We start from the raw sequence: 19,647 nt of genomic DNA, 5'->3' as shown, positions 1-19,647 counted from the left end.
GGAGGATCAGATCCCATGTTGAAAAGTTATTAATGCTAATGCCCAAAGTGAAGATGATCAAAAAGACTTTTTTTTCCTCGATCGAATATTTGTTTAGTATTTTAACAAAATAAGAATTCTAAAAAACTAAAATGGTATAAAAAACATTTGTTTCAAATTCATAGCCAACTTATCAAGATGTTGGGGTTGCATATATTCACCAAACCAAGTCAATTGTTTACTGTTGAGGCCAAGCACACATGTGATGTGAGGGGGGAGAGAATGTCTACTGCTTGGACAACCAAAAGGAAAACAAGCCTTAATTTCTTAGTTGCTCAGGTGACACAAGGAGGGTTGTAGCCGGACTATGTAGGCTAACACACCAGAACTATAAGTTTGGAAAGGTTTTACTTTGTACTCAAGATAATATAAGGATGATGACAGTATTGAAGAATCATTCTCTCTCTCTCTCTCTCATTAGGGTTTTAATAAATTTTAGTATGATAAAACTTAGAAAATATTAGTTAGAATTTTTATTAGTGAAGTTAAAAATTATTTATTTATTTAGAAAAATGTATTAGAATTTAGACTGAGTTATATTATCAATCTATAAAAAGAATTAGGATCTTATGCATTGTATTATTGATGATTTTGAATTGTAACAAGAGTATTAAGTGATCGTAAGCTTGATCAAATACTTATGTATAAATTACATTTGTTATATAGTCAATCCCTTGTGAATTTCACTTTTTAATTTTTTCACGGCCAATTAAATCGTAGATCGGATGATGAATTTCACCCTTTCCAGAAACAGAAACGACAGGTCACACGCCCCCGGGGTATAGGTGAGTTGGTTACGACGCAGCAGACTTGCAGAAGAGAGCAAGGGTTCGAATCCTGGCGAAGCCAGGCAATACCCTCCTGCGTCGTAATCAACTGTACTTTCTCGATTTACCTCCTCACAGATGGTCGTAGGACCGACCATATGGCAAGCAGAGAAACGACAGGTCACATGCATGCCTCGATACTGGCGACGCACCACGCACCATAATAATATATAACAACAGCAGTGGCAAGAAATCCAATCTGTCGTACCTCCTTCAACTACGCCTCGAGGCTAGAGCTGTGGACATCGACCTTCCACGTGGGAAGTTGGCACCCCTGAAGTGCTCCCAGCCACCGAACTGATCTGCGAGCGCTTTCTTTATGCACGCGAATGGAGTTGCACCCCACGTCTCAGTAACCTTATCTGATATCTCGAGTACATGGGAGCGGCCCCTCCTCCCCTCCCTCTATGACTCCGAAAAGAACACTGTTCTTTGTTGTGGCATGGGAGAGGCAGTAATAATTTAGTTCTCAGCGTTTGATTGAGTTGGATATTAAGAAATAGATTTATTATAGTAAATAAAAATCGAATTTTAATAAAAGTAAAATAATATTTTCTTTCGTAATGATCAATTATAATTTTTTGATTATCTTCTTATACGTATGATCATAGAATCAATCTTCTGTTCTTTCTTTCCACATCATCTCCTTGGATGAGCTTTTTAAAATTTCTCTGCAGTCTTCCATTTGTATGGCCGTGATGTGATTTTGAGGTAGGTTATTGCAGTACAGCAGGCCATGTGGTATTTGCATCTATTGGATTTTTCCTGCCTGAAGGCGAAGAGAATGTAGATCTGGTTAATTAGTGGGTTTTCAGATTTCACTGTTGGCCTTTTGGAAGACACATAAACCATGTATCTCTCTAGTGCTACTAAACGTGAATAGAGTGACTCCAGAGTAATCAATAATAATAATTAAAAAAAAAGAAATCAGTTAACGAGTTATCAAGACAGGTTGTACTAGCAGCTACAGCAATTAAAATAACTGATCGAGTGAATTTTGTAAGAATATTTATAAGAGCAGACATAGGATACTACTTCAAGTGAACTCCTGCTTGAGAAAGAAGAACGAGCTTAAACTTCAAAATGAATGAAATAGAAACTAAAGTGGTATACTCTACTTCACACAAGCTTATCGATCGCCATAACAGCATAACTGGGAGAGCAAGGCCAAGTAAATTATTGACATAGTAAATGTGAGTATCTTAAATGCATATAAGTCTCAAGATAAAAGGGCTCCATCAGCTTTATGAATTATTGCATGAAATTCTCTTGGGCAATAGACTGCGATACAATTGAATGTCTTGAAATTAGACGACAACTTGCTCTTCGACACCATGGCTGAAGATGTGATTCACAAGAAAAGGGCAATGCTTTAATGTAGCATTACCATGAGCTAGCATAAATCATCTCAAAACAGAAAAGTTTCCTCTGGTCATAAGCCATAGTATATTGTGCTTCCTTTGGTCTTAAGCCATAATATCAATATTTAATCAACCTTGCTGCTTTCAAAATTATTTTATTATATAATAAGCAAAGCCTTTAAAAGGAAAAAACAAAATTGCAACCAAAACAGGGACTAAGGTATTAGTATGCAAAATTGCCCCAAACAAACAGAACACTACGATGTAGGATAAAATAGTCTAAATGAGAGAAATTTCAAGGTAGTTGTCAAAGGATCATTTAACAGTCATGATCTTGATCACCGATGCAACTCCAACACGGTGAAGAGCCACAATGGATTCTCCAGGTTTGCATAACCCTGTAGCTTTAGCATGCTGAAGAGCAAATTCAATAGCTTCATCAGTAGACTCACTGTCCGAAGACTTTGCAGATGCACAGCTCAACACTGGGATCAATCCTCTAAATATGAGGCTGTGCCTTGCAGGAGCTTCATCACTGCAGAACCAGTCGAAGGAGTCTGTCCTCAATTCTGGAACCACTACAGACAGAATTGGCATCACCGGCCTGTATTTTGCTACTAGTTTTGCTGTGCTCCCCCCTCTGGTCAGGACCAAGATGAGCGATGCCTTAGCAGAGTTGGCAGTTCTAACAGCTGATGATGCAAGACTCTCCAACGGGCTCATAGGCATTGGTGCAGCGGCCATAATTTCTTTAAAAACAGCACCATAGTCCAGATAAGATTCCGCTTCCAAGCAAATCTTAGCCATGGTTTGAACTGCTACCTCTGGATAAGCACCTGCAGCTGTTTCACCACTCAGCATCACACAGTCGGTGCCATCTAGAACAGCATTAGCAACATCAGTTGCTTCTGCTCGAGTTGGTCGTGGTGATTTGGTCATAGACTCCAACATCTGAGTCGCAGTTACAACAGGTTTTCCTTGTATATTGCACTTGAAAATCATCACCTTCTGAGCATAGAATATCTTTTCGATAGGAATTTCCATACCCAAATCACCACGTGCAACCATGAAAGCATCTGAATTTGCAAGAATGTCATCAAAGTTGGCCACCCCTTCTTGATTCTCAACCTGAGTATAATCAGTGATAATAAGCCTTTGTGATCAGAACAGAAAAAACAGGAAGTTCAGAAACATTAACAGACCTTGGACATTAGCATAATTGACTTGGCATGTTCGCCAAGAACTTTTCTGACCTCTACAAGATCAGAACCTTTCCGTACAAAGGACAGAGCAATTATATCAATTTTGTTTGGAACACCCCATTTGAGGATATCTTCCTTATCCTTCTCAGTTAGAGTAGGAAGATCAACCACAACTCCTGGAAGATTAACATTTTTCCTCTCACCAAGGATTGCAGAGTTCTCACAGCGGCAGCGAACAAGTCCTGCATCCTTATCACAAGAACGGACTGTCAGAGTGATAGTTCCATCAGCACACAAAATGACACTGTTTGGCTTCAAATCCACTGCTAGCTTTTTGTAGCTCATAGATATCATGTTCTCATCTCCCTTTATGCTGTAATCTGTAGTTATCGTGATCTCTTTACCCTGTTTTAGATGGATAGGCTTGCCATCTTTCAAAAATCCAGTACGTATCTCTGGACCCTGTCAATTGTCATGGAAATTGTAACAAAAACACCACCAATGACATTTGCACATCAAATTAACTTCACAGATAAACAAGTATGCCCAGTATCAACAAAAGTAGAAAACTCGAATCAAAACTTCCTGTTTTCTTCTGTTGTGTTAATAAAATCAACCTATAAAGTTAGTTTTGTTCTATTTTCCTGTTGTCTTTTTCTTTATTTATTTAACATCAATGAATATTACAGCATCCAAACCTATCTGATCCGGGATTATAGACAGTCTAAATTTTGGCTTGTAGAAATGAGAAGACAGTAAGAACAATGGCATACAACATGTTTTCTTGCATATCAAATTAACTTCACCGCTTAGTAAACAAGTATGCCCATGTATCTAAGAAAACTCCTTTTCCAAATTTCACATTTTCCTTCTATTGCCATATTAGTAAAATCAATCTATTCCAAGTTAGTGTTGTTATTTTTTTTTCCTGTTGTAATCATTCTGTCTAAAGTGCAAATCTATTTAACACAGGAAATTGGCAGTTCAATTTTTATCACAGAGGTGAGAAATGAAAGTATGCACAATCAAGTTATTAAAATGCATCTAGAAAATCAATACAACCTTTCATAAAAATCACCTTCCTTCCATCTATGTGAAAAGTGCAAAACATAAGGTAGGAAGCTCTAATTAACCTAAGATCATAAAAGGTTTTATACTTTATGTTAAAATGATATATAAAATCAATCAAAAGAATGGAGACACTATTAGTGTTGACCATCTTTAGACCACGTATCTAGATTCCTAAATTTATCTGTAGTGAATAAATATCCAACAGATACAATTAGGTTATCTCATTGATACGTACTCTTTTGGGTTTGACATTTATATATGCCCTTAAGATACATTTTCTAATAAGATACCTTGTTGGTATCCAAAGTCAAAACAAATTGTTAGTATTTATTCAAATTTTACTTCTTTACAACAAAAGATGAACAAATGTGAGCCCAAGTATTTAAAGTCAAATACCTCATATCTTATCCCACCATGGAGCAATGTTTTCCTTCTAAGGATGATCGAATTTCTTGCATCTCTTACAATACTAGACAGGTGACGTGGAATATAAAGAACTAACATTTACTACACTGTGATATCGCATATCTTGAACACTCCACACAATTTAAACACAGAATCGCTCCTGAATTTTCGTTATGACATGTTTGTGCGATCTTATGCCTCCATTGGATTCTTCTCTAGATGTGTTTTGATTTAACTATTTGTCATCTAACACCACAAATTTCCTTTTAAGCATCCGATATTATACGACAGTAGTCCATAACACCAAGTCTCATCTAATTTTAAATGATATGGTTCATCAAAAAATTGTATTGGGTTTTAAGCTTCCAAATGCAAACAGTAGAAATGATCACCACAATGTGAAATAACAAGCAAGAGTAAAACAGGTATACAGTCACTGGCTGGATAATCGAGAGTTAAACAACGACGGAACATAGGAAATCAGAGTGAAAATCACATAAAAAGACCAAAGGCAATACTTTACAGTTTTACTCAGTAAACAACGTCAAATGTTTAAAAACATTAGATCTTCAAATCGATTCATCTCAGTCGTACCCTAATCACAAAACGACAAAAAAGCAATCTAAACAAAGGAATCTATAGTAGAAAAAAAGGAGACGCGACGATTCGTTAAAGAGAAGAACATAGCCGGTGGCAAGAAGAGACCTTTGTGTCGAGCATGACGGCGCAGAGGATTCCCGTATTCTCCATCGCGGTGCGGACATTGTTTAGGGTTTCTTGGTGGTACTCGTGGGATCCGTGAGAGAAATTGAACCTGGCTACATTCATCCCCGCCCTCAAGAGCTTCTCGACCATCTCCACGGACCTCGAGGCTGGGCCCAGGGTGCACACAATCTTGGTCTTCGGCCTCCTCTGCGCTTCCGTCATTTCCGAAGAAGATTCCACGATCGGAAACTACGACGAACCAGGAGGAGGGGGAGGAGAAGCGAAGGTATCGGATCGGAAGAGATAAAGGAGGAGGGATCGATTCGGAAACGGCTAGCGAAGGAGAAGGCGACGGTGCGGAAGGAACCAAGAAAACGCAGCGTAAGTTGAGTGAGAACTATAATTTATAAAGGTAACTCTGCGGTATGCTTCTCCGCCGGAGAAGAATAGGGTCGTAATGCTTCACGCTCGTAGGTCAAACCCGAGTTTCACGAAAATAGCCATTTTATACCTGCCCGTGAATACCACCTGTTTATTGGTTCCGTAAACCGACCCCCAACCGGGTTAGAGTGAATAGCCAAGTGGGGAAATATGACAAAGAAAAAATTAAATGTTTTATTTGGATAGATAATTGATTTAATTTTTTTTATTAATTGAGATATCCAAAAAGTTATACAAACTCATAGAAAATCATTTCTAAATCTCGCTTCACGACTTTTGACTTTGGTGCGAAAGCTCGTAGTTTGACATTGAAGGAAGAAAACTAAGAATTTTTTTATGCATTGCATGTTACATGTTAAGAGAAATGGAAAGACACCATGAGTTTCATGATTTAACTTGATGTGAATTAGATATATAAGATTTGATTTAACTTCGTGCAACAAGAAATTCAATCTTTTCGCTTAGTTTAATGTAATGCGGCCGAAATACACTATGAAATTTAACGATCGAACTAAAACAATAGGACTTATTGATAAATCTGAATAATCATAGCCATGTTTTTTTTTGTAAATTCCCCAAATAGGCATATGCGACTTTTGAACGGTATCAATGAGCAGTTGCGTTAACGCAAACGCCAAGACGAATGGATGCCGATTGAGCGATGCAGAGGCATGGATTTCCGCTTCCCACTCGCCACCACCTTTTCTTTAGCAAAAGCAGGGCCATCAACACATTAATCACAGCATAGCATCGCATTATATGTGTAATCAAAGGATATGCTTCAACAAAGCATACCAAACCCTTGTCCCCCGTGAACACTCAGTGGATTCTCCCACTCCTAACCGTCTTTATTGCCAAGTGTCATGATTTGAATGGAAATCGTTTAAAAAAATTTATTGATCGATAGTGATAAAGATTTGCTTGCTTACAGCTGCTTTTCGTCCAGTGGTGCCTTCCAATCTTCTATCTGGACTGTTCAGTATCTACAACATGCACATCATCGAATTCCTTTCAGTTTTTAATTCCAAAAAGGAAATGCTATAATCATGCAATGAAAACGAATCAAATAACATCATCTTGTTTATGCTACAATGCCGAGTAACAGAGTTGTTTTTGGAATGGAATACTTTTTTGCTTCTGTTAAATGGAAGTTCAGGGACTAAAGAAGAAAACATACTAAAACTGAGTTAAATAACTATGAACAAGGTAGCGCAATCGATGAGTATGACTTGCTGTACAGAGAGGAAAAGAAATATTTGATCGTGACTTGAGTTGCTCGAAGAATGAACTACCCTCGAGCTATGATTGACAATTTTTAATGGGCAGCTAACCTTGAGATCAAATAATGGCCCTGCTATGATTCTCTTGCCAAGAAAATGAACATGTTTGTAAAAGAACCACAATTTTGATGGTCCATAACTAGTCGCATGGGACATCATAACCCAGCTTAATCCCAGATGAAGATGGGGAACTTGTACACATGGGGAATTGCCTTGAGCATCAAATCTAGTTTAAATTGTGAGACAGATAGGTACACTCAAAATTCATATGCCAAGCTAAAGCTGGAAAAGAAAAAAAAAACTTCCAACATACTGTATGAAATAAGTGTTAGCTTTATGAAATACTGTACTACAAACATAAATTAGCTTTATTGATCAGTCAAGGCAATTAGAGATAACACACAAAGGGTTAATGCAAGCAAGATGAGAAAATTCAAATGAGCGTATAAAAATATTTGAAAGATTAAAAGATCTCCTAATCATTGCAGTAGTTAATGTCTCCTCTTTAATGTGTTTTTTGCGGGTTAGAATGTCTCCCCTTTAGTTGAAATCCAAAACTATCATGACCCAGCAAGTCCAGTATTTATGTATAACTAACTGCTACAGTCACATAAGCAAAGCAATAGAGTTGTTACATGATTAACCTGACTGTTTTTCCTCCTAACAGCGGAGTCCTTTATTTTGCTTGATTAGTTTTCTTTACATCTCTATGAATGATCCCTACCTTATAGTTCTGCAAATGTGCTTTCTGTATCTCTTAATCTGTTCTTTATACTCTACAGTGAAAGTATAGCATAAACTTAACACAAGGATCATGCATAGTAGTGTTGTTATATCCATGCTGATACAGAGCATATACAGAAGCGAAAAGAAAAGGCTGCAGAAAATTATATGATTACCGGGGATGCCAAATCGCCAATCATTCACAGAATTTTCTTTCTGAGAAAGCTGATGTTCCTGCAGAACCACAACAGAAACTACTCGACAAAACTTTATTTTAACAGTTTCTCACTAAAAATGAAAGGCAATAATTATCTTTATCTTGCAAAACTTTATTTTAAGTAAAATAATATTGTGTGACATAAAACATCTATTGGCTTTCACTTTCACTTACAGTTAAACATTTGTTGCGCTTGATTATAATTTTAAATCATAAATTGTCAAAAAAGTAAAATAATAACAATAAAAATGAAATCTTTTATGACGATAGAAAAATTAGAAAATTTTAAAAATATATTATAAAAGTAATAAAAGCCATTTAAAAAATATTATCAAACATTATTTTGAAAATCATATTTCTCAATCATCATTATCTTTACTAACGATATTTGTAATATCACATGTATTATAAAATCATGTTTTATCAAAAAAATGAAATAGAATTTCTTAAAATAAACTCCATGAAAGGAACCAAAAATTAGGAATATTCTTAGGGATAATAATGCTTAAATTTGAAACTAATGATCAACTAATATCTCTTAGACCACAAAACTATATTCTACCAAAGAGATATTCTACACTAGGGAAAGAAACAAATAAAATAAAAATATTTATAAATTCAAAGGTGTGGGAGTTTACTTGCATCTTATAGTCGAACTGGAAATTTTTTTTTAAAAAATCTATTTTTTTAATTTGCTCTCGATATATATACAGTAGTCAACAGATGAGTGAAGTCACAATGATGAGAACCATTTACAAATACAGATCTAGTCATCTAGCAATTAATATTGGATGAGCTCGAATTTAATATAATAAATTATATATTATTATTATATATATAATTAAAATTTATTATTATTTTACATTTCAATGAAACAACTATGATGAAAAAAAATCATACTTTTTATTTTGATTCGATTAAAAAATAATACATAATAAATTTTTTATAAATAATAAATATATAACCCAGACTGTATATCTGCAATGAAAAGTATGTCACCAATCAGTTCGATTTCATACACAGCTGTCCATAAAAATACTAATTTATAATATTATATATAAATATCGAGCCACGTATGAGGTAGGTTATAGGCCAGGGCTGCTGTCAGCCTCATACCGTACAATGATCACTCAACTCGTTTCGGACTTTTAAAAATTTCTCCACGTTTTAATTGTACAAATTGCCACAATTGTGAATCAAACAAAGAAACAAGGAATGGTGGAGTGGGCGATGCACAACGCACATCACTCAGTCGCAGTCTGTCTTCTCCAACCACTGAGCTACTTAGCAACGTGAAAGATAGCTGTCCACCGACGACGACCGAAAGAGAAGAAACGCTACGAATTTTCCAAAGTTGCATCTTCAATTAAGTGCCACGTAAATGTTAGAAAAGTTAACGGAAAAGAGGTAGGAAGGAGATATTTTAATTTTAAATTAAAAATTTCAAGACTTAATAGTTAATTTATATTATTGAACTTAAGTACCTAGGGATGCAACACTACTAGAAAAATGTTAATAGACAACGCCCCAAAGACAACGTTTTTTAGCAAAAGCGTTGTGGTATTTCAATTTACAACGTTTTTTGTCAAAAGCGTTGTCTTTTGAAATCAAAAGACAACGTTTGTACAGAAAGCGTTGTCTATTAGGGGTCAACCACAACACTTTACAAAAGCGTTGTCGAAAACGTTGTCTTTTAGCAGATTTTTTGCCAAAGACAACGCTTTTAAAAGTATTGTCGTTTAGTGTTGTCGTTGATGGTTTATATCCAGGGTTTTTTAGCGGGCGAGTCCGCGATTTCCTTCGTACGCCTCCCTCTTCTCTCCCGCACCATTTTCGTCCCTCTCCCGCACCATTTGCGGATAATATTTTATGTTTTATAATTAACAGTGCACAAATAATTGTACGCTGCGAATACTATTTTTTACAGCATGTAAAAATTATATGCTATTAAAAAGAGTTAAAAAAAATATATTATTAATAGCGCATATGGATGTACGCGGTTAAAAGGAGCCGGTCGAAAAGCTTAATTGAATTTTCTCCCGACCCGCTCAGTTACGCGCTAGGTTTTCCCCTCCCCGCTAGCTCTGTTTCCCCGCCCGCGCTCGGCCGCACTCTTTTCCCCCACCCTCTCCGTTCCTCTCCACCGTCGCGATCGGCTTCTCATACCTCTTCATCGTCGCGAGCTCCCCCTCCGTCCGTGCCCGCTTTGTTATGCGCTCGATCGGCTAGGTTTCCCACCCCCACGCTGTTTTCCCCGCCTCTCCGTTCCTCTCCACGCGATCGTGCTCGGCTTCTCCTTCCTCTCCACCGTCGTGAGCTCCCCCTCAGTTCGTGCTCGCATCGTTCCCCTCAGTCCGTGCTCGCGCCGGTCCTCGTCAGTCTGTGCACGCGCCGTTCCTCCTCAGTCCGTTCTCCTCCGGCCGTCCATCGCGAGCTCCTCTCCAGTCCGTGTTTTCCTCCACCGTCGTGAGCTCCTTCGTCCATTCTTCTCAGTCTGCTATTTGCTTCTATTTCCTCCCGTTGCAGCGGCAATCAAAGGTATTTCTAAGTTTTGATTTCGTGTTTTAGGGTTCTGATTTCGTGTTTTAGGGTTTGGCATGTTGTTGAAACCTTGTGCTCCCAAAGGATATCAACTCAAGAAAATTTGGATGGGTGATCCTTGTGCTCCCAAAGGATATGTTTGGGATGGTTTGAGCTGTAGCTACGCTTCCAATTCAACGAGCATTGAGGCAGTGTAAGTTTTCAGCATAGTGTATCATTAAAAGATTTGTTTTCCTCTTTTCAATGTGATTTCTAATGAATAACCAGTACCACGGCAATACTTTCAATGTTATTTCATCAGGTTAGTGATTATTTAGGTCTAAGTCTTGAGTTAGGGTCATTTGTTGTTGGTGTTATGATATCTACAACGGATTATGCTCATCATACCCTAGAACAGGCATCTTCGTCTCAACTCTATGTAATTTGCTTGAAGGGATTACTTAATTTTCTTACTTGAATATACATTCGGGATGGACTTTCGTGTCATTTGTTATATGTTTTAGTAAACCATCATCATGTCTTGATGAGTCACAATGCTTCTGTTTTTTTTCCAAACCATGCTTACTGAATTAAAGTTACTCTGCGCCTTGACTTTGGAAAATTTTAAGATCTACCTCTATTGGCTAAAGCAAAGCAATAGAAATGTAAATACTGAGATTCATGTCATGCCATGCCCTACAAAGCTGAATTGTGTTAAATTTGTTGTAGGATCATTTAGGTTCCAGACTATCTGCATGTTTTGGCTTTGCTCTCCTTGTAAGTTGTAATTCCTGAATCATATTGGTTGAGTTTTAATATTTTAGTGAAACGGAAGGGTAAACTTTTCTAAAATGCACAAAATGATGTAAATTTGCAAATATAAAAAGCTATTGGAGAACTTGAGAATTTCCTTATAAGTTTGTAACTGAATAAGTCTTACAATTGATAGCCTTCATTTCCGGTGTTTTGATTTGTAATTCTCTTATAAGTTGCTTTGGTTCACTTCCTATTTTGTGAACATATTTGACTGAACATTTCTCATTTATGTGTCTTCTAAATGCAGTTTCGGAGGTGCTTGCGAATAAGAAAATCTTGGTTCACCATCTTGAGACAGTTGGACAGTCCCAATCTATGAAAGATGCATTGCATTCTATTCTGGTTAGCACCTAAATACCTAACATTTGTTTCTCCATTAACACCCGTTGTCATTTGGTTTGAGAAATGCTTAGCTTTTAACATGGTTCCTCTTTCTTCTGCTTGTTTACATTAAGGAAGTTTATGATGCTCAAGTATTTGCTGCAAATTGAGTAGCTTGATTCAACATATCACTTCCTTTCTTTTTTGGAGATATGAATGCTCTTTTGCTTGCTGAAATGATGTTTATCAAGATAAATTGATTGAGCAATGCCCAAATTTTTAAGACTTGCCTATTTCTATCTCTGGGCCTACAATTATTCTTTGTTTTTTCTTAAAAAGGTTCTTTCATGCTTTTAACTAAATATTTCCTATGGATACTTGTTGTTCCACAGACAGGATTCTTATAGTTCTCCTGCCTTTTATTTTTGTTGATTAAAAGTTTCTTTATTGTCTTACATATTTAATTCCTGTTCTGAAAGTGATGCTTTATATTCTCTTTTCTTAGTTGGAGTACTTCCCGAGCAAATGTTATTCACTGTCAGTACCATTTTTCATTGAATAATAAAATATTTTATGTTTGTGAAATATGGAAGCAGGGAAAGGAATTATGGATAGGATTTGATGAAGTTTCTGTTTTTGATGCAATAGGTCAACCAAAATATGGTTTTTCATGTTGTCACAGATGCACAAAATATGGTTTTACAAACACTATGTTTTATGTAAGTGTCTATTGTTTGCATCTATACTCATGAGCTTGACTTGGTTTCATAGAATGGATGAAGTGGCACTTGTGGGTTCTTTACTAGAAGGTTCTTCAAAGAGTGTTAACTTCGATGGTGCTAGAAGGATGGCTCTGAAGCAGATAGAAGATTTCTTGCTGTCATTTTCAGATCCACACATTTTCTCAGTGACTGCTACATCATCAACTCCTGCAACGTTGGCACAGGTAGTAGAAGCAGTTCAAATACAAGAAGCAGGGCACTTGAGATGCAGGTGTGCATTTGATTCCTGTTACTAATTTAAATTTTTTAAGTAGATTTGGATGCCAACTGTAGCATATGGTGTCATAGCTATGAATAAGAATTACACTATAATCAATCTGTTGAAATAAAAAAGAGAAACATAGTTAGTTAAGAATGACTAATATTAATTTATATTATTATATATATAACAACAAAATATTTCATATTTCACATTGCAACTGAGAAAAAAATTACAAAAAATTTTAAAAACATTCTTATTGTACCGAAATGAAATAATAAAATATTTGCTTTGAAGACTATGATTTAGTGTTTTTACTGGCTTTCTTTATTTGCTTTGAGGACTATCTCCTTTAACTTGGAAGTGATCTTTAGATTTTTTTACCGTCATTTATGCTGCTATATATTCTGCCTACTTTCTTTCATGATGAGTGAAATCTTATATGTTTTTATTTTGCAACTTTGCATGTTTACATGATTTCCCTAGGAGTGAAATCTTAATTTACTTTGTCTATATCCGTTTGTTATTATATTCCAGTTCTGCTGAAATCGGGAGATATGTTGCAATGCTTCGAAATCCTTCATCTATTCTTCAAGCCTGTGCTGCTTTTGCTGTTGTTCAGGTAATTGCTGCATGTTTCTGGTGTGTTTGGTATTTATGTTGAACAGATTGCACAACTTTTTGTTGCTGCTCTCCAGCCTTTGTTCCCTTTCCCTATCCATACTATTTCTTTTCTAGAAATGCATGTCCGATGGATTACTTTAGAATGAACTAATATTCTTCAAACATTATAATATATTTGTTTGTGATTCAAAGTTCATTGTAATGGTATGGAATGCTGATCTCCATAATTCCATTTATGGAATTATTTATGAGTAGGTATGGAATGCTGATCTCCATAATTCCATTTATTTGTAATAAATATATTTGTTTGTGATTCAAAGTTCATTGTAATGGTATAATTCTTAGGTGCTATTGTGCCCATATTTTGGATAAATTAGTATTATCTTTTGGCAGGTTGGTCTTTGGCATATGAACCTGCTGTTACTTGGTGATGCAGTTGTTGCGATTCTATTCTGCTGCTAATGTTGTGATGCACCTGGACATTATTCTGTTGCGTTGAAACCTTTGTTATGGACCTGCTGCTGTTATGGAGCTTCTATGTTGGAAGTTGTAACTTGAATTTGTACCTTTATGTTATGGACCTGATGCTACAACTTTTGTATAAGTTGTATGTTATGGACATGTGTTATGAACTTGTATGTTATGAACCTGCTGTAACAATGGTTTTTGTATAAATATAAGTTGTATGTTTTATATGTGATTTAGTAAATTTTGTAGTCAATGATTTTGTATTTACAAAATATATTGGTTTCTTATTTACTGCTAAAAAAAATCAAAAGACAACGCTTTTTAAAACGTTGTAATACCCAAGCAATTTGTAACAAAATTACAACGCTTTTTAACCGTTGCAAAATGTGTTGTCATATCTATTAAAAACAACGTTTTTAAAGCGTTGCAAAAAACGTTGTAATATTTACAACGCTTTTTCTGCGTTGCGAAGGTGTTGTCGATGTTAACAAAGACAACGCTTAAAAAGCGTTGTCGTTGAGGGACCCCTTTTACAACAGGGCCTCTTACAACGCTTTTTAACCCCCAAAGACAACGCGTTTTTCACGTTGTCTATTAACATTTTTCTAGTAGTGTAATTTTCTGGTTTCAAATTAAAGAAAATTTTCTTATATCTCGGCAACAAAATGTTGTCAACATTAAATGTATATACGTGTCTTTTATTTCTTCCCAGTGAGTTTGTTTTTATTTTTTTATCTTTTTTTCTGCAGGTTTTGCAGATGGTCTTAACATTCCACAGCACGTTATTAGATTTTGGCCAGGTTATTTGAATCAGGATCTATAGGTGAGCAATCTAGGGAGACTAGTTTCCAATGCTATTGTGTATTATTTTTAATCTATTTTTAATGAAATTAGAATGTAGCCAAGTGCATATTAATTAATTAATTATATTGGGTAAAATTTAAAAAAAAACATCTAGATGAACTAAAAGGGCTTTTTGAATGAATGAAAGCTTCAAAATATACACATACACATAAAAAATGTATACAAAAAAAATAAAAATATTGAAGAGTAATAATAATAGTATATATAGATTACTGAAGAAAAGAGAAAAATCTGACAATGTGTTTGCTGGTTTAATAGAATTAATTAAAAGCTACAATATAAATGACATTAATCAATCTTTCGCCGCCTTTAAAATTTCCCTAATTAGGGCCGGCGACGTGCTCTCATGTAATTAAAGTAGTGCTGTCAACGATATTGAAGTGATTTATCTCAAATGGTAAATATAGAGATATATTATCTAAGATTTTAGGTATGAATTCTTTTAGTAACATGTAGCTGTTAACTGAAGTACTGTTTCAGCAGTAGACTTTTATTAATATAGAGGTATCGTATCTTCAAAAAATCTCTTTTTTTTGATATAAGGCCATTTCGACAGTGCAACCGGTCACTATAAAAAGTTTACTCAATACAATTTTACTCTTAGAGTATAGATGAGTTGATTACGATGAAGTAGACTTGTAGAAAAGGACAAGGATTCGAATCTCGATAAAATTGAATAATATTTTTTTTACCGTGATCAATTGCAGTCACGATCCGATTAGGTGGGACCACTGGAACGATAAATCCCATCGTTTTTTTTTTTGAAGAAAAATAGTGCTGCCATCCATCTTCCTTTCAAAAGACGGTGAGACGATCGAGTGGTCTCTGTCTGACGCCACATGCATTCCTTCGTATGATTCACATGCGTGCACCTGATGATCAGTTACGATCGACAATATCTTTTAGTTTATATGCATTTTCCATGTTTTTCTTGAGGATCTGATCTGCAAACTTTTCAACGGATTTCAAAGTCCGACAAAATTTAGGCGTGGATCTCTTTGTGAAACATGGTTGTTATTTGCCTCATTTCATCATGTGTCGTCGTGTAAATGGAGGTGACGATCCATTTACACATGTTATATAAATATATATATCCTTCCTTTCTAGCCTAGTTTGTACATGTGCCTCCATGTGTGTCTGATTAAATCCCTCGATATATCCATCTAATCTGACCTATTCGCTCGCTCTTCTTATTCACTAAACCCACTCGACCCACCAAGCTCACTCGCCCTAATATATTCAAATGATTCACCTGACCCATCTGACTTGACCTACTTGCTAGGCTTAATACATTCATTACATTTGCTACGTCCACTTTACGTTGAAGTTTCTCCCACCGGCCAGTGATTCACTCTAATAAACATCGTGCACGTGAGAAACTAAGTGGCAATTTATTATTATTTTTTTCTCCCACCGCTGATTCACTCTAATAAACATCGCCATAAGAAATTTTCAAATGGCGCACCACAATTTTTAATTTCTTAAAGACACACTTAATTTCAAAAATATCCTTCCTACCTTTTAATATTAAATTAAAATAAAAAAATTAAATCCAACCAAATAAAAAAAATAAAAAACACGTTTCACTCATTTTTTTTAAAAAAAAATACATTATTAAATTTATGATGATTTAATTTAAGGCATCATCAAAATGGTGATGATTTAACCAAAGCATCGATATCACAAAACACCCTTGCTATTGCATCAAAATAAATTATTATTTTTAGTTATTTAATTTATGTTTCTTTTTGATTTTGTTTCATTTTCTCATGTAATTAGCTATTAAAAAAAGATAAAAATAAATAAAAAGTATTTTTATTTTTATTTACTTTTATTAGCAAATTTTAATTTTATAATTTTTATTGACATTTTTTTGTATTTTATAAATTTTTTTATTAAAACTCTCAAAGTTTAAAAAAAAAATAAATTTAGGAGATTATCATGAATTTAATGACTTAAATTAAAAAAAAAAACTTTTTAGGATTGAAATTTGTATGAAACTCCTTATTGAAATAATTACATTTATATTTGGTTCAATTTGATTCATTCGGTTTAAATAAAAAAAATTAAATTCTTTATTTTAATTTAAGGTTAAAAAGATGGAAAGCATATTTTTAAAATTAAGTGGGGTTTTTTTTTGAAAAATATAAAACTGTGGTGCGTCTTTGGAATTCTGCACAACTTTGGTTGCGCCTTTTTGGTAAATTGCCGAAACTAAAGAGACCAAGCAAATGTATGGCTTCGATAAATCCTCTTATAAATCTGTCCAACTCTCGCCGACCTCCATTCCTCCTCTTCGTCTTCAATCTTGCTTTTGCAGCTTCTTGGAAGGAAACTAAATGAATCGACCACCTCCATTCCTGGAGTCCATGGACTACTCTCCTTCTACGGAGAGAGTACGATGCCATCAGCAGAAGCTCTGTGGCAGAGGCCATTGGAACCCAGCTGAGGATGCCAAGCTCCAGGAGCACGTCTCAAGGCACGGCCCCCAGAACTGGAACCTGATTGCTGAGAAACTACAGGGCAGATCAGGTACTCAAAAAGCAAAAAGGAAGAGAGGGGTTAAAAAAAAACCAAGTTTTTTATTCTGCTTTTTGCCATGTAGGGAAGAGCTGCAGGCTGAGATGGTTCAACCAGTTGGATCCGAGGATCAACAGGAAAGCCTTCTGCGAGGAAGAAGAAGAGCTGCTTTTGGCTGCTCACAAGGAGTTCGGCAACAGGTGGTCACTCATTGCCAAGCTTTTTCCTGGAAAAACTGACAATGCAGTGAAGAACCAGTGGCATGTGATCACGGCAAGGAAGCAGAGAGAACTGCAAAACTCCACTTCTATGAGGAGGAGGAGGAGGAGGATGAGGAGGATGACGGCGACAAACAACACGAATGCATGCAGTGGTACCGATTCGAGCATCAGTAGCGGTACCTGCAGAGAGTCTGCTGCTTCTACTTGCACGGACCAATCTCTCAACGGTTTGCCTTACGGTGGCAAAACCCATCACGGGTGCGAAGGCATGAGGTTGCCCTTCTTTGATTTCTTAGGAGTTGGAGAAATATAGAAGTTTAGAAAATAATTTCGTTCAATTAGACAGCAACAGAACTGATTGGTTGCTGAAGGAACTTTGATCCTTTACTCCTATCTGTACTTCTCGAGGATGCTAATAAACTAATTAATTAAATACTACTTCAATAGTGGAACCCTGAAGGTTGCTCCTATGACTCATTAAGGAAGAGTCTAGTGGCCATTAAAGTGAGGCAGACATGAAATAAAGCCACTGGGGAACCAGAAAATCATACGGAGATCGTGAACATGTAGAAATCATGATGGAAGATTTTGAACGCGGACGAGGAGCATGGCAGCATTCAATAGCTCAGAAGAGAGAAGGGAGGTCGACGGAGAGTCACTCACTGCTTTCACCTACGGCCATGTACGAGGATGCAAAGTTACTTAGAAGATGACGATCCACCACTGGCACTGGTGGTTTTATTTCTAATCCTTTGCGAAGAGCAGCAACTTTACCAAGCACAAAATATCGATCATTAACCATAAAGATTGAGATCTTACAGGCAACCCATCGTTTAACAAGAAAGCTCTTAGTTCGGCCTTCCTCACTTTTACATTTTACTCATTTTTCTACTCTCCCTTTTATTATCAAGAAGTGACATTGCAGCGGATAGAATGAAACATGCAACTAATTGCTCACTGAAATTTGACAATCCGACCACTGATAACAGACATGCAACTTAATGTTGACCCAACTGAATGAATCAGCATTAATGACTCTTCACCAGCGAATCTATGTCCAAGCGGCAAAGGGGTGCTCTACTTGAGTTCTTGATCGAACTTGATTCATCAAGAAGAAGAATACGATGGAACCTTTAGGATACCATTGTCCCTACAATCCTCAATTCTCAATTGGACCTCTTTAAGTTATTTTAAACTTATATTGAGTTCTCATCTTCTCTCCTTTGATTCCACCGGGATAAACATACTTTCATGCTCTGTTTGTGGATCACTCAGCATCTTTTGGGACCAACTAACAACACACCTCTCCCTTTTCGCCCTCCTAGCACTTCTTGTTGGTGCCTCAAGGATCAAAGAAAAGTAAATGTTTTGTGCCCACACTTTGGCATCGCCGTCGATCAGTTGTCCAAATGCAGAATTTGGCTTTAATTTCGCCAACTTTGCTGAAGAGTGTGCATCCTAAAAATATAGGATGGCAATTCAATTGCCTGTTTGATTGACACATCTGTAAGACTAGATTTTGGTTTGGTGGATCAGATTCAGAACTCTGTTACGGCTTCCTCAGCCAATCTTGATCACTGTATTTAAAAATATAAACAAACAAACAAAAAAATCTCCATCGGAAGGTTATAAAAAGGGAAATTAGATTTGGACATTTCAGTCTACTCTAAAACTCTTATTATTGCGCTTGCTCTTTAATACCTTAAAAATGCTTTGCTTGTATGTTTTTTTATCTTAAAATTTAACTTTCCCCATTATAGTTTTTTAGTTTTTCCATTTCTTTTTCCATTTGATTAACTTTTCTTTTATGAAAGAATGAAGTAATATATCTGTCAAATTATTATTTTAAAATGATCAATGTATCATCAATAATTTTAATCTCTAATAATTATATATATACATTCTGATTATATATACTACCATTTCTTTATGAAAGAATAATGATGCAATATATCTTATATTATTATTCTTAAATTAGCAAAATGCCATTCTCTTATCAATTTTCCCTTAATTATAAAATATATTTACTTTTCTTTATAGA

General features: G+C 35.7%; 2 protein-coding genes across 2 annotated transcripts; one reads left to right on the top strand and one right to left on the bottom strand.

Annotated features, from left to right (window-relative positions):
* Positions 1-2,362: 2,362 nt before the first annotated feature.
* Positions 2,363-5,949, bottom strand: LOC141832784 (pyruvate kinase, cytosolic isozyme-like). The gene is made up of 3 exons (XM_074720168.1): positions 5,611-5,949; positions 3,430-3,891; positions 2,363-3,355 (listed from the first exon to the last, which is right to left on the bottom strand). Exons 1-3 carry the CDS (start codon positions 5,830-5,832, stop codon positions 2,543-2,545), a joined length of 1,497 nt encoding a protein of 498 aa, XP_074576269.1. The 5' UTR covers positions 5,833-5,949; the 3' UTR covers positions 2,363-2,542.
* An 11,222-nt stretch (positions 5,950-17,171) lies between these two features.
* On the top strand, positions 17,172-18,028 carry LOC141811516 (transcription factor CSA-like). Its single transcript, XM_074699543.1, has 2 exons — positions 17,172-17,397; positions 17,471-18,028. The coding sequence occupies exons 1-2, from the start codon at positions 17,205-17,207 to the stop codon at positions 17,917-17,919; spliced, it is 642 nt and encodes a 213-aa protein (XP_074555644.1). The 5' UTR covers positions 17,172-17,204; the 3' UTR covers positions 17,920-18,028.
* Positions 18,029-19,647: the final 1,619 nt, after the last annotated feature.

The sequence above is a fragment of the Curcuma longa genome, chromosome 1, assembly GCF_044706935.1.
Source record: "Curcuma longa cultivar G26 ecotype Majalengka, Jawa Barat chromosome 1, ITB_CL_G26_1.1, whole genome shotgun sequence".
NCBI classification, from domain to species: domain Eukaryota; kingdom Viridiplantae; phylum Streptophyta; class Magnoliopsida; order Zingiberales; family Zingiberaceae; genus Curcuma; species Curcuma longa.
Note: the sequence above shows the minus strand (reverse complement) of the source record. Positions and strands in the feature narration are given on the sequence as shown.

Coding starts and splice junctions, on each gene's coding strand:
- LOC141832784 (XM_074720168.1), bottom strand. CDS start 5,832: ATGACGGAAGCGCAGAGGAGGCCGAAGACCAAGATTGTGTGCACCCTG. Junction 3,892..5,610: donor CCGTCATGCTCGACACAAAG/GTCTCTTCTTGC, acceptor GACAATTGACAG/GGTCCAGAGATACGTACTGG. Junction 3,356..3,429: donor CAATTATGCTAATGTCCAAG/GTCTGTTAATGT, acceptor GATTATACTCAG/GTTGAGAATCAAGAAGGGGT.
- LOC141811516 (XM_074699543.1), top strand. CDS start 17,205: ATGAATCGACCACCTCCATTCCTGGAGTCCATGGACTACTCTCCTTCT. Junction 17,398..17,470: donor GAAACTACAGGGCAGATCAG/GTACTCAAAAAG, acceptor TTTGCCATGTAG/GGAAGAGCTGCAGGCTGAGA.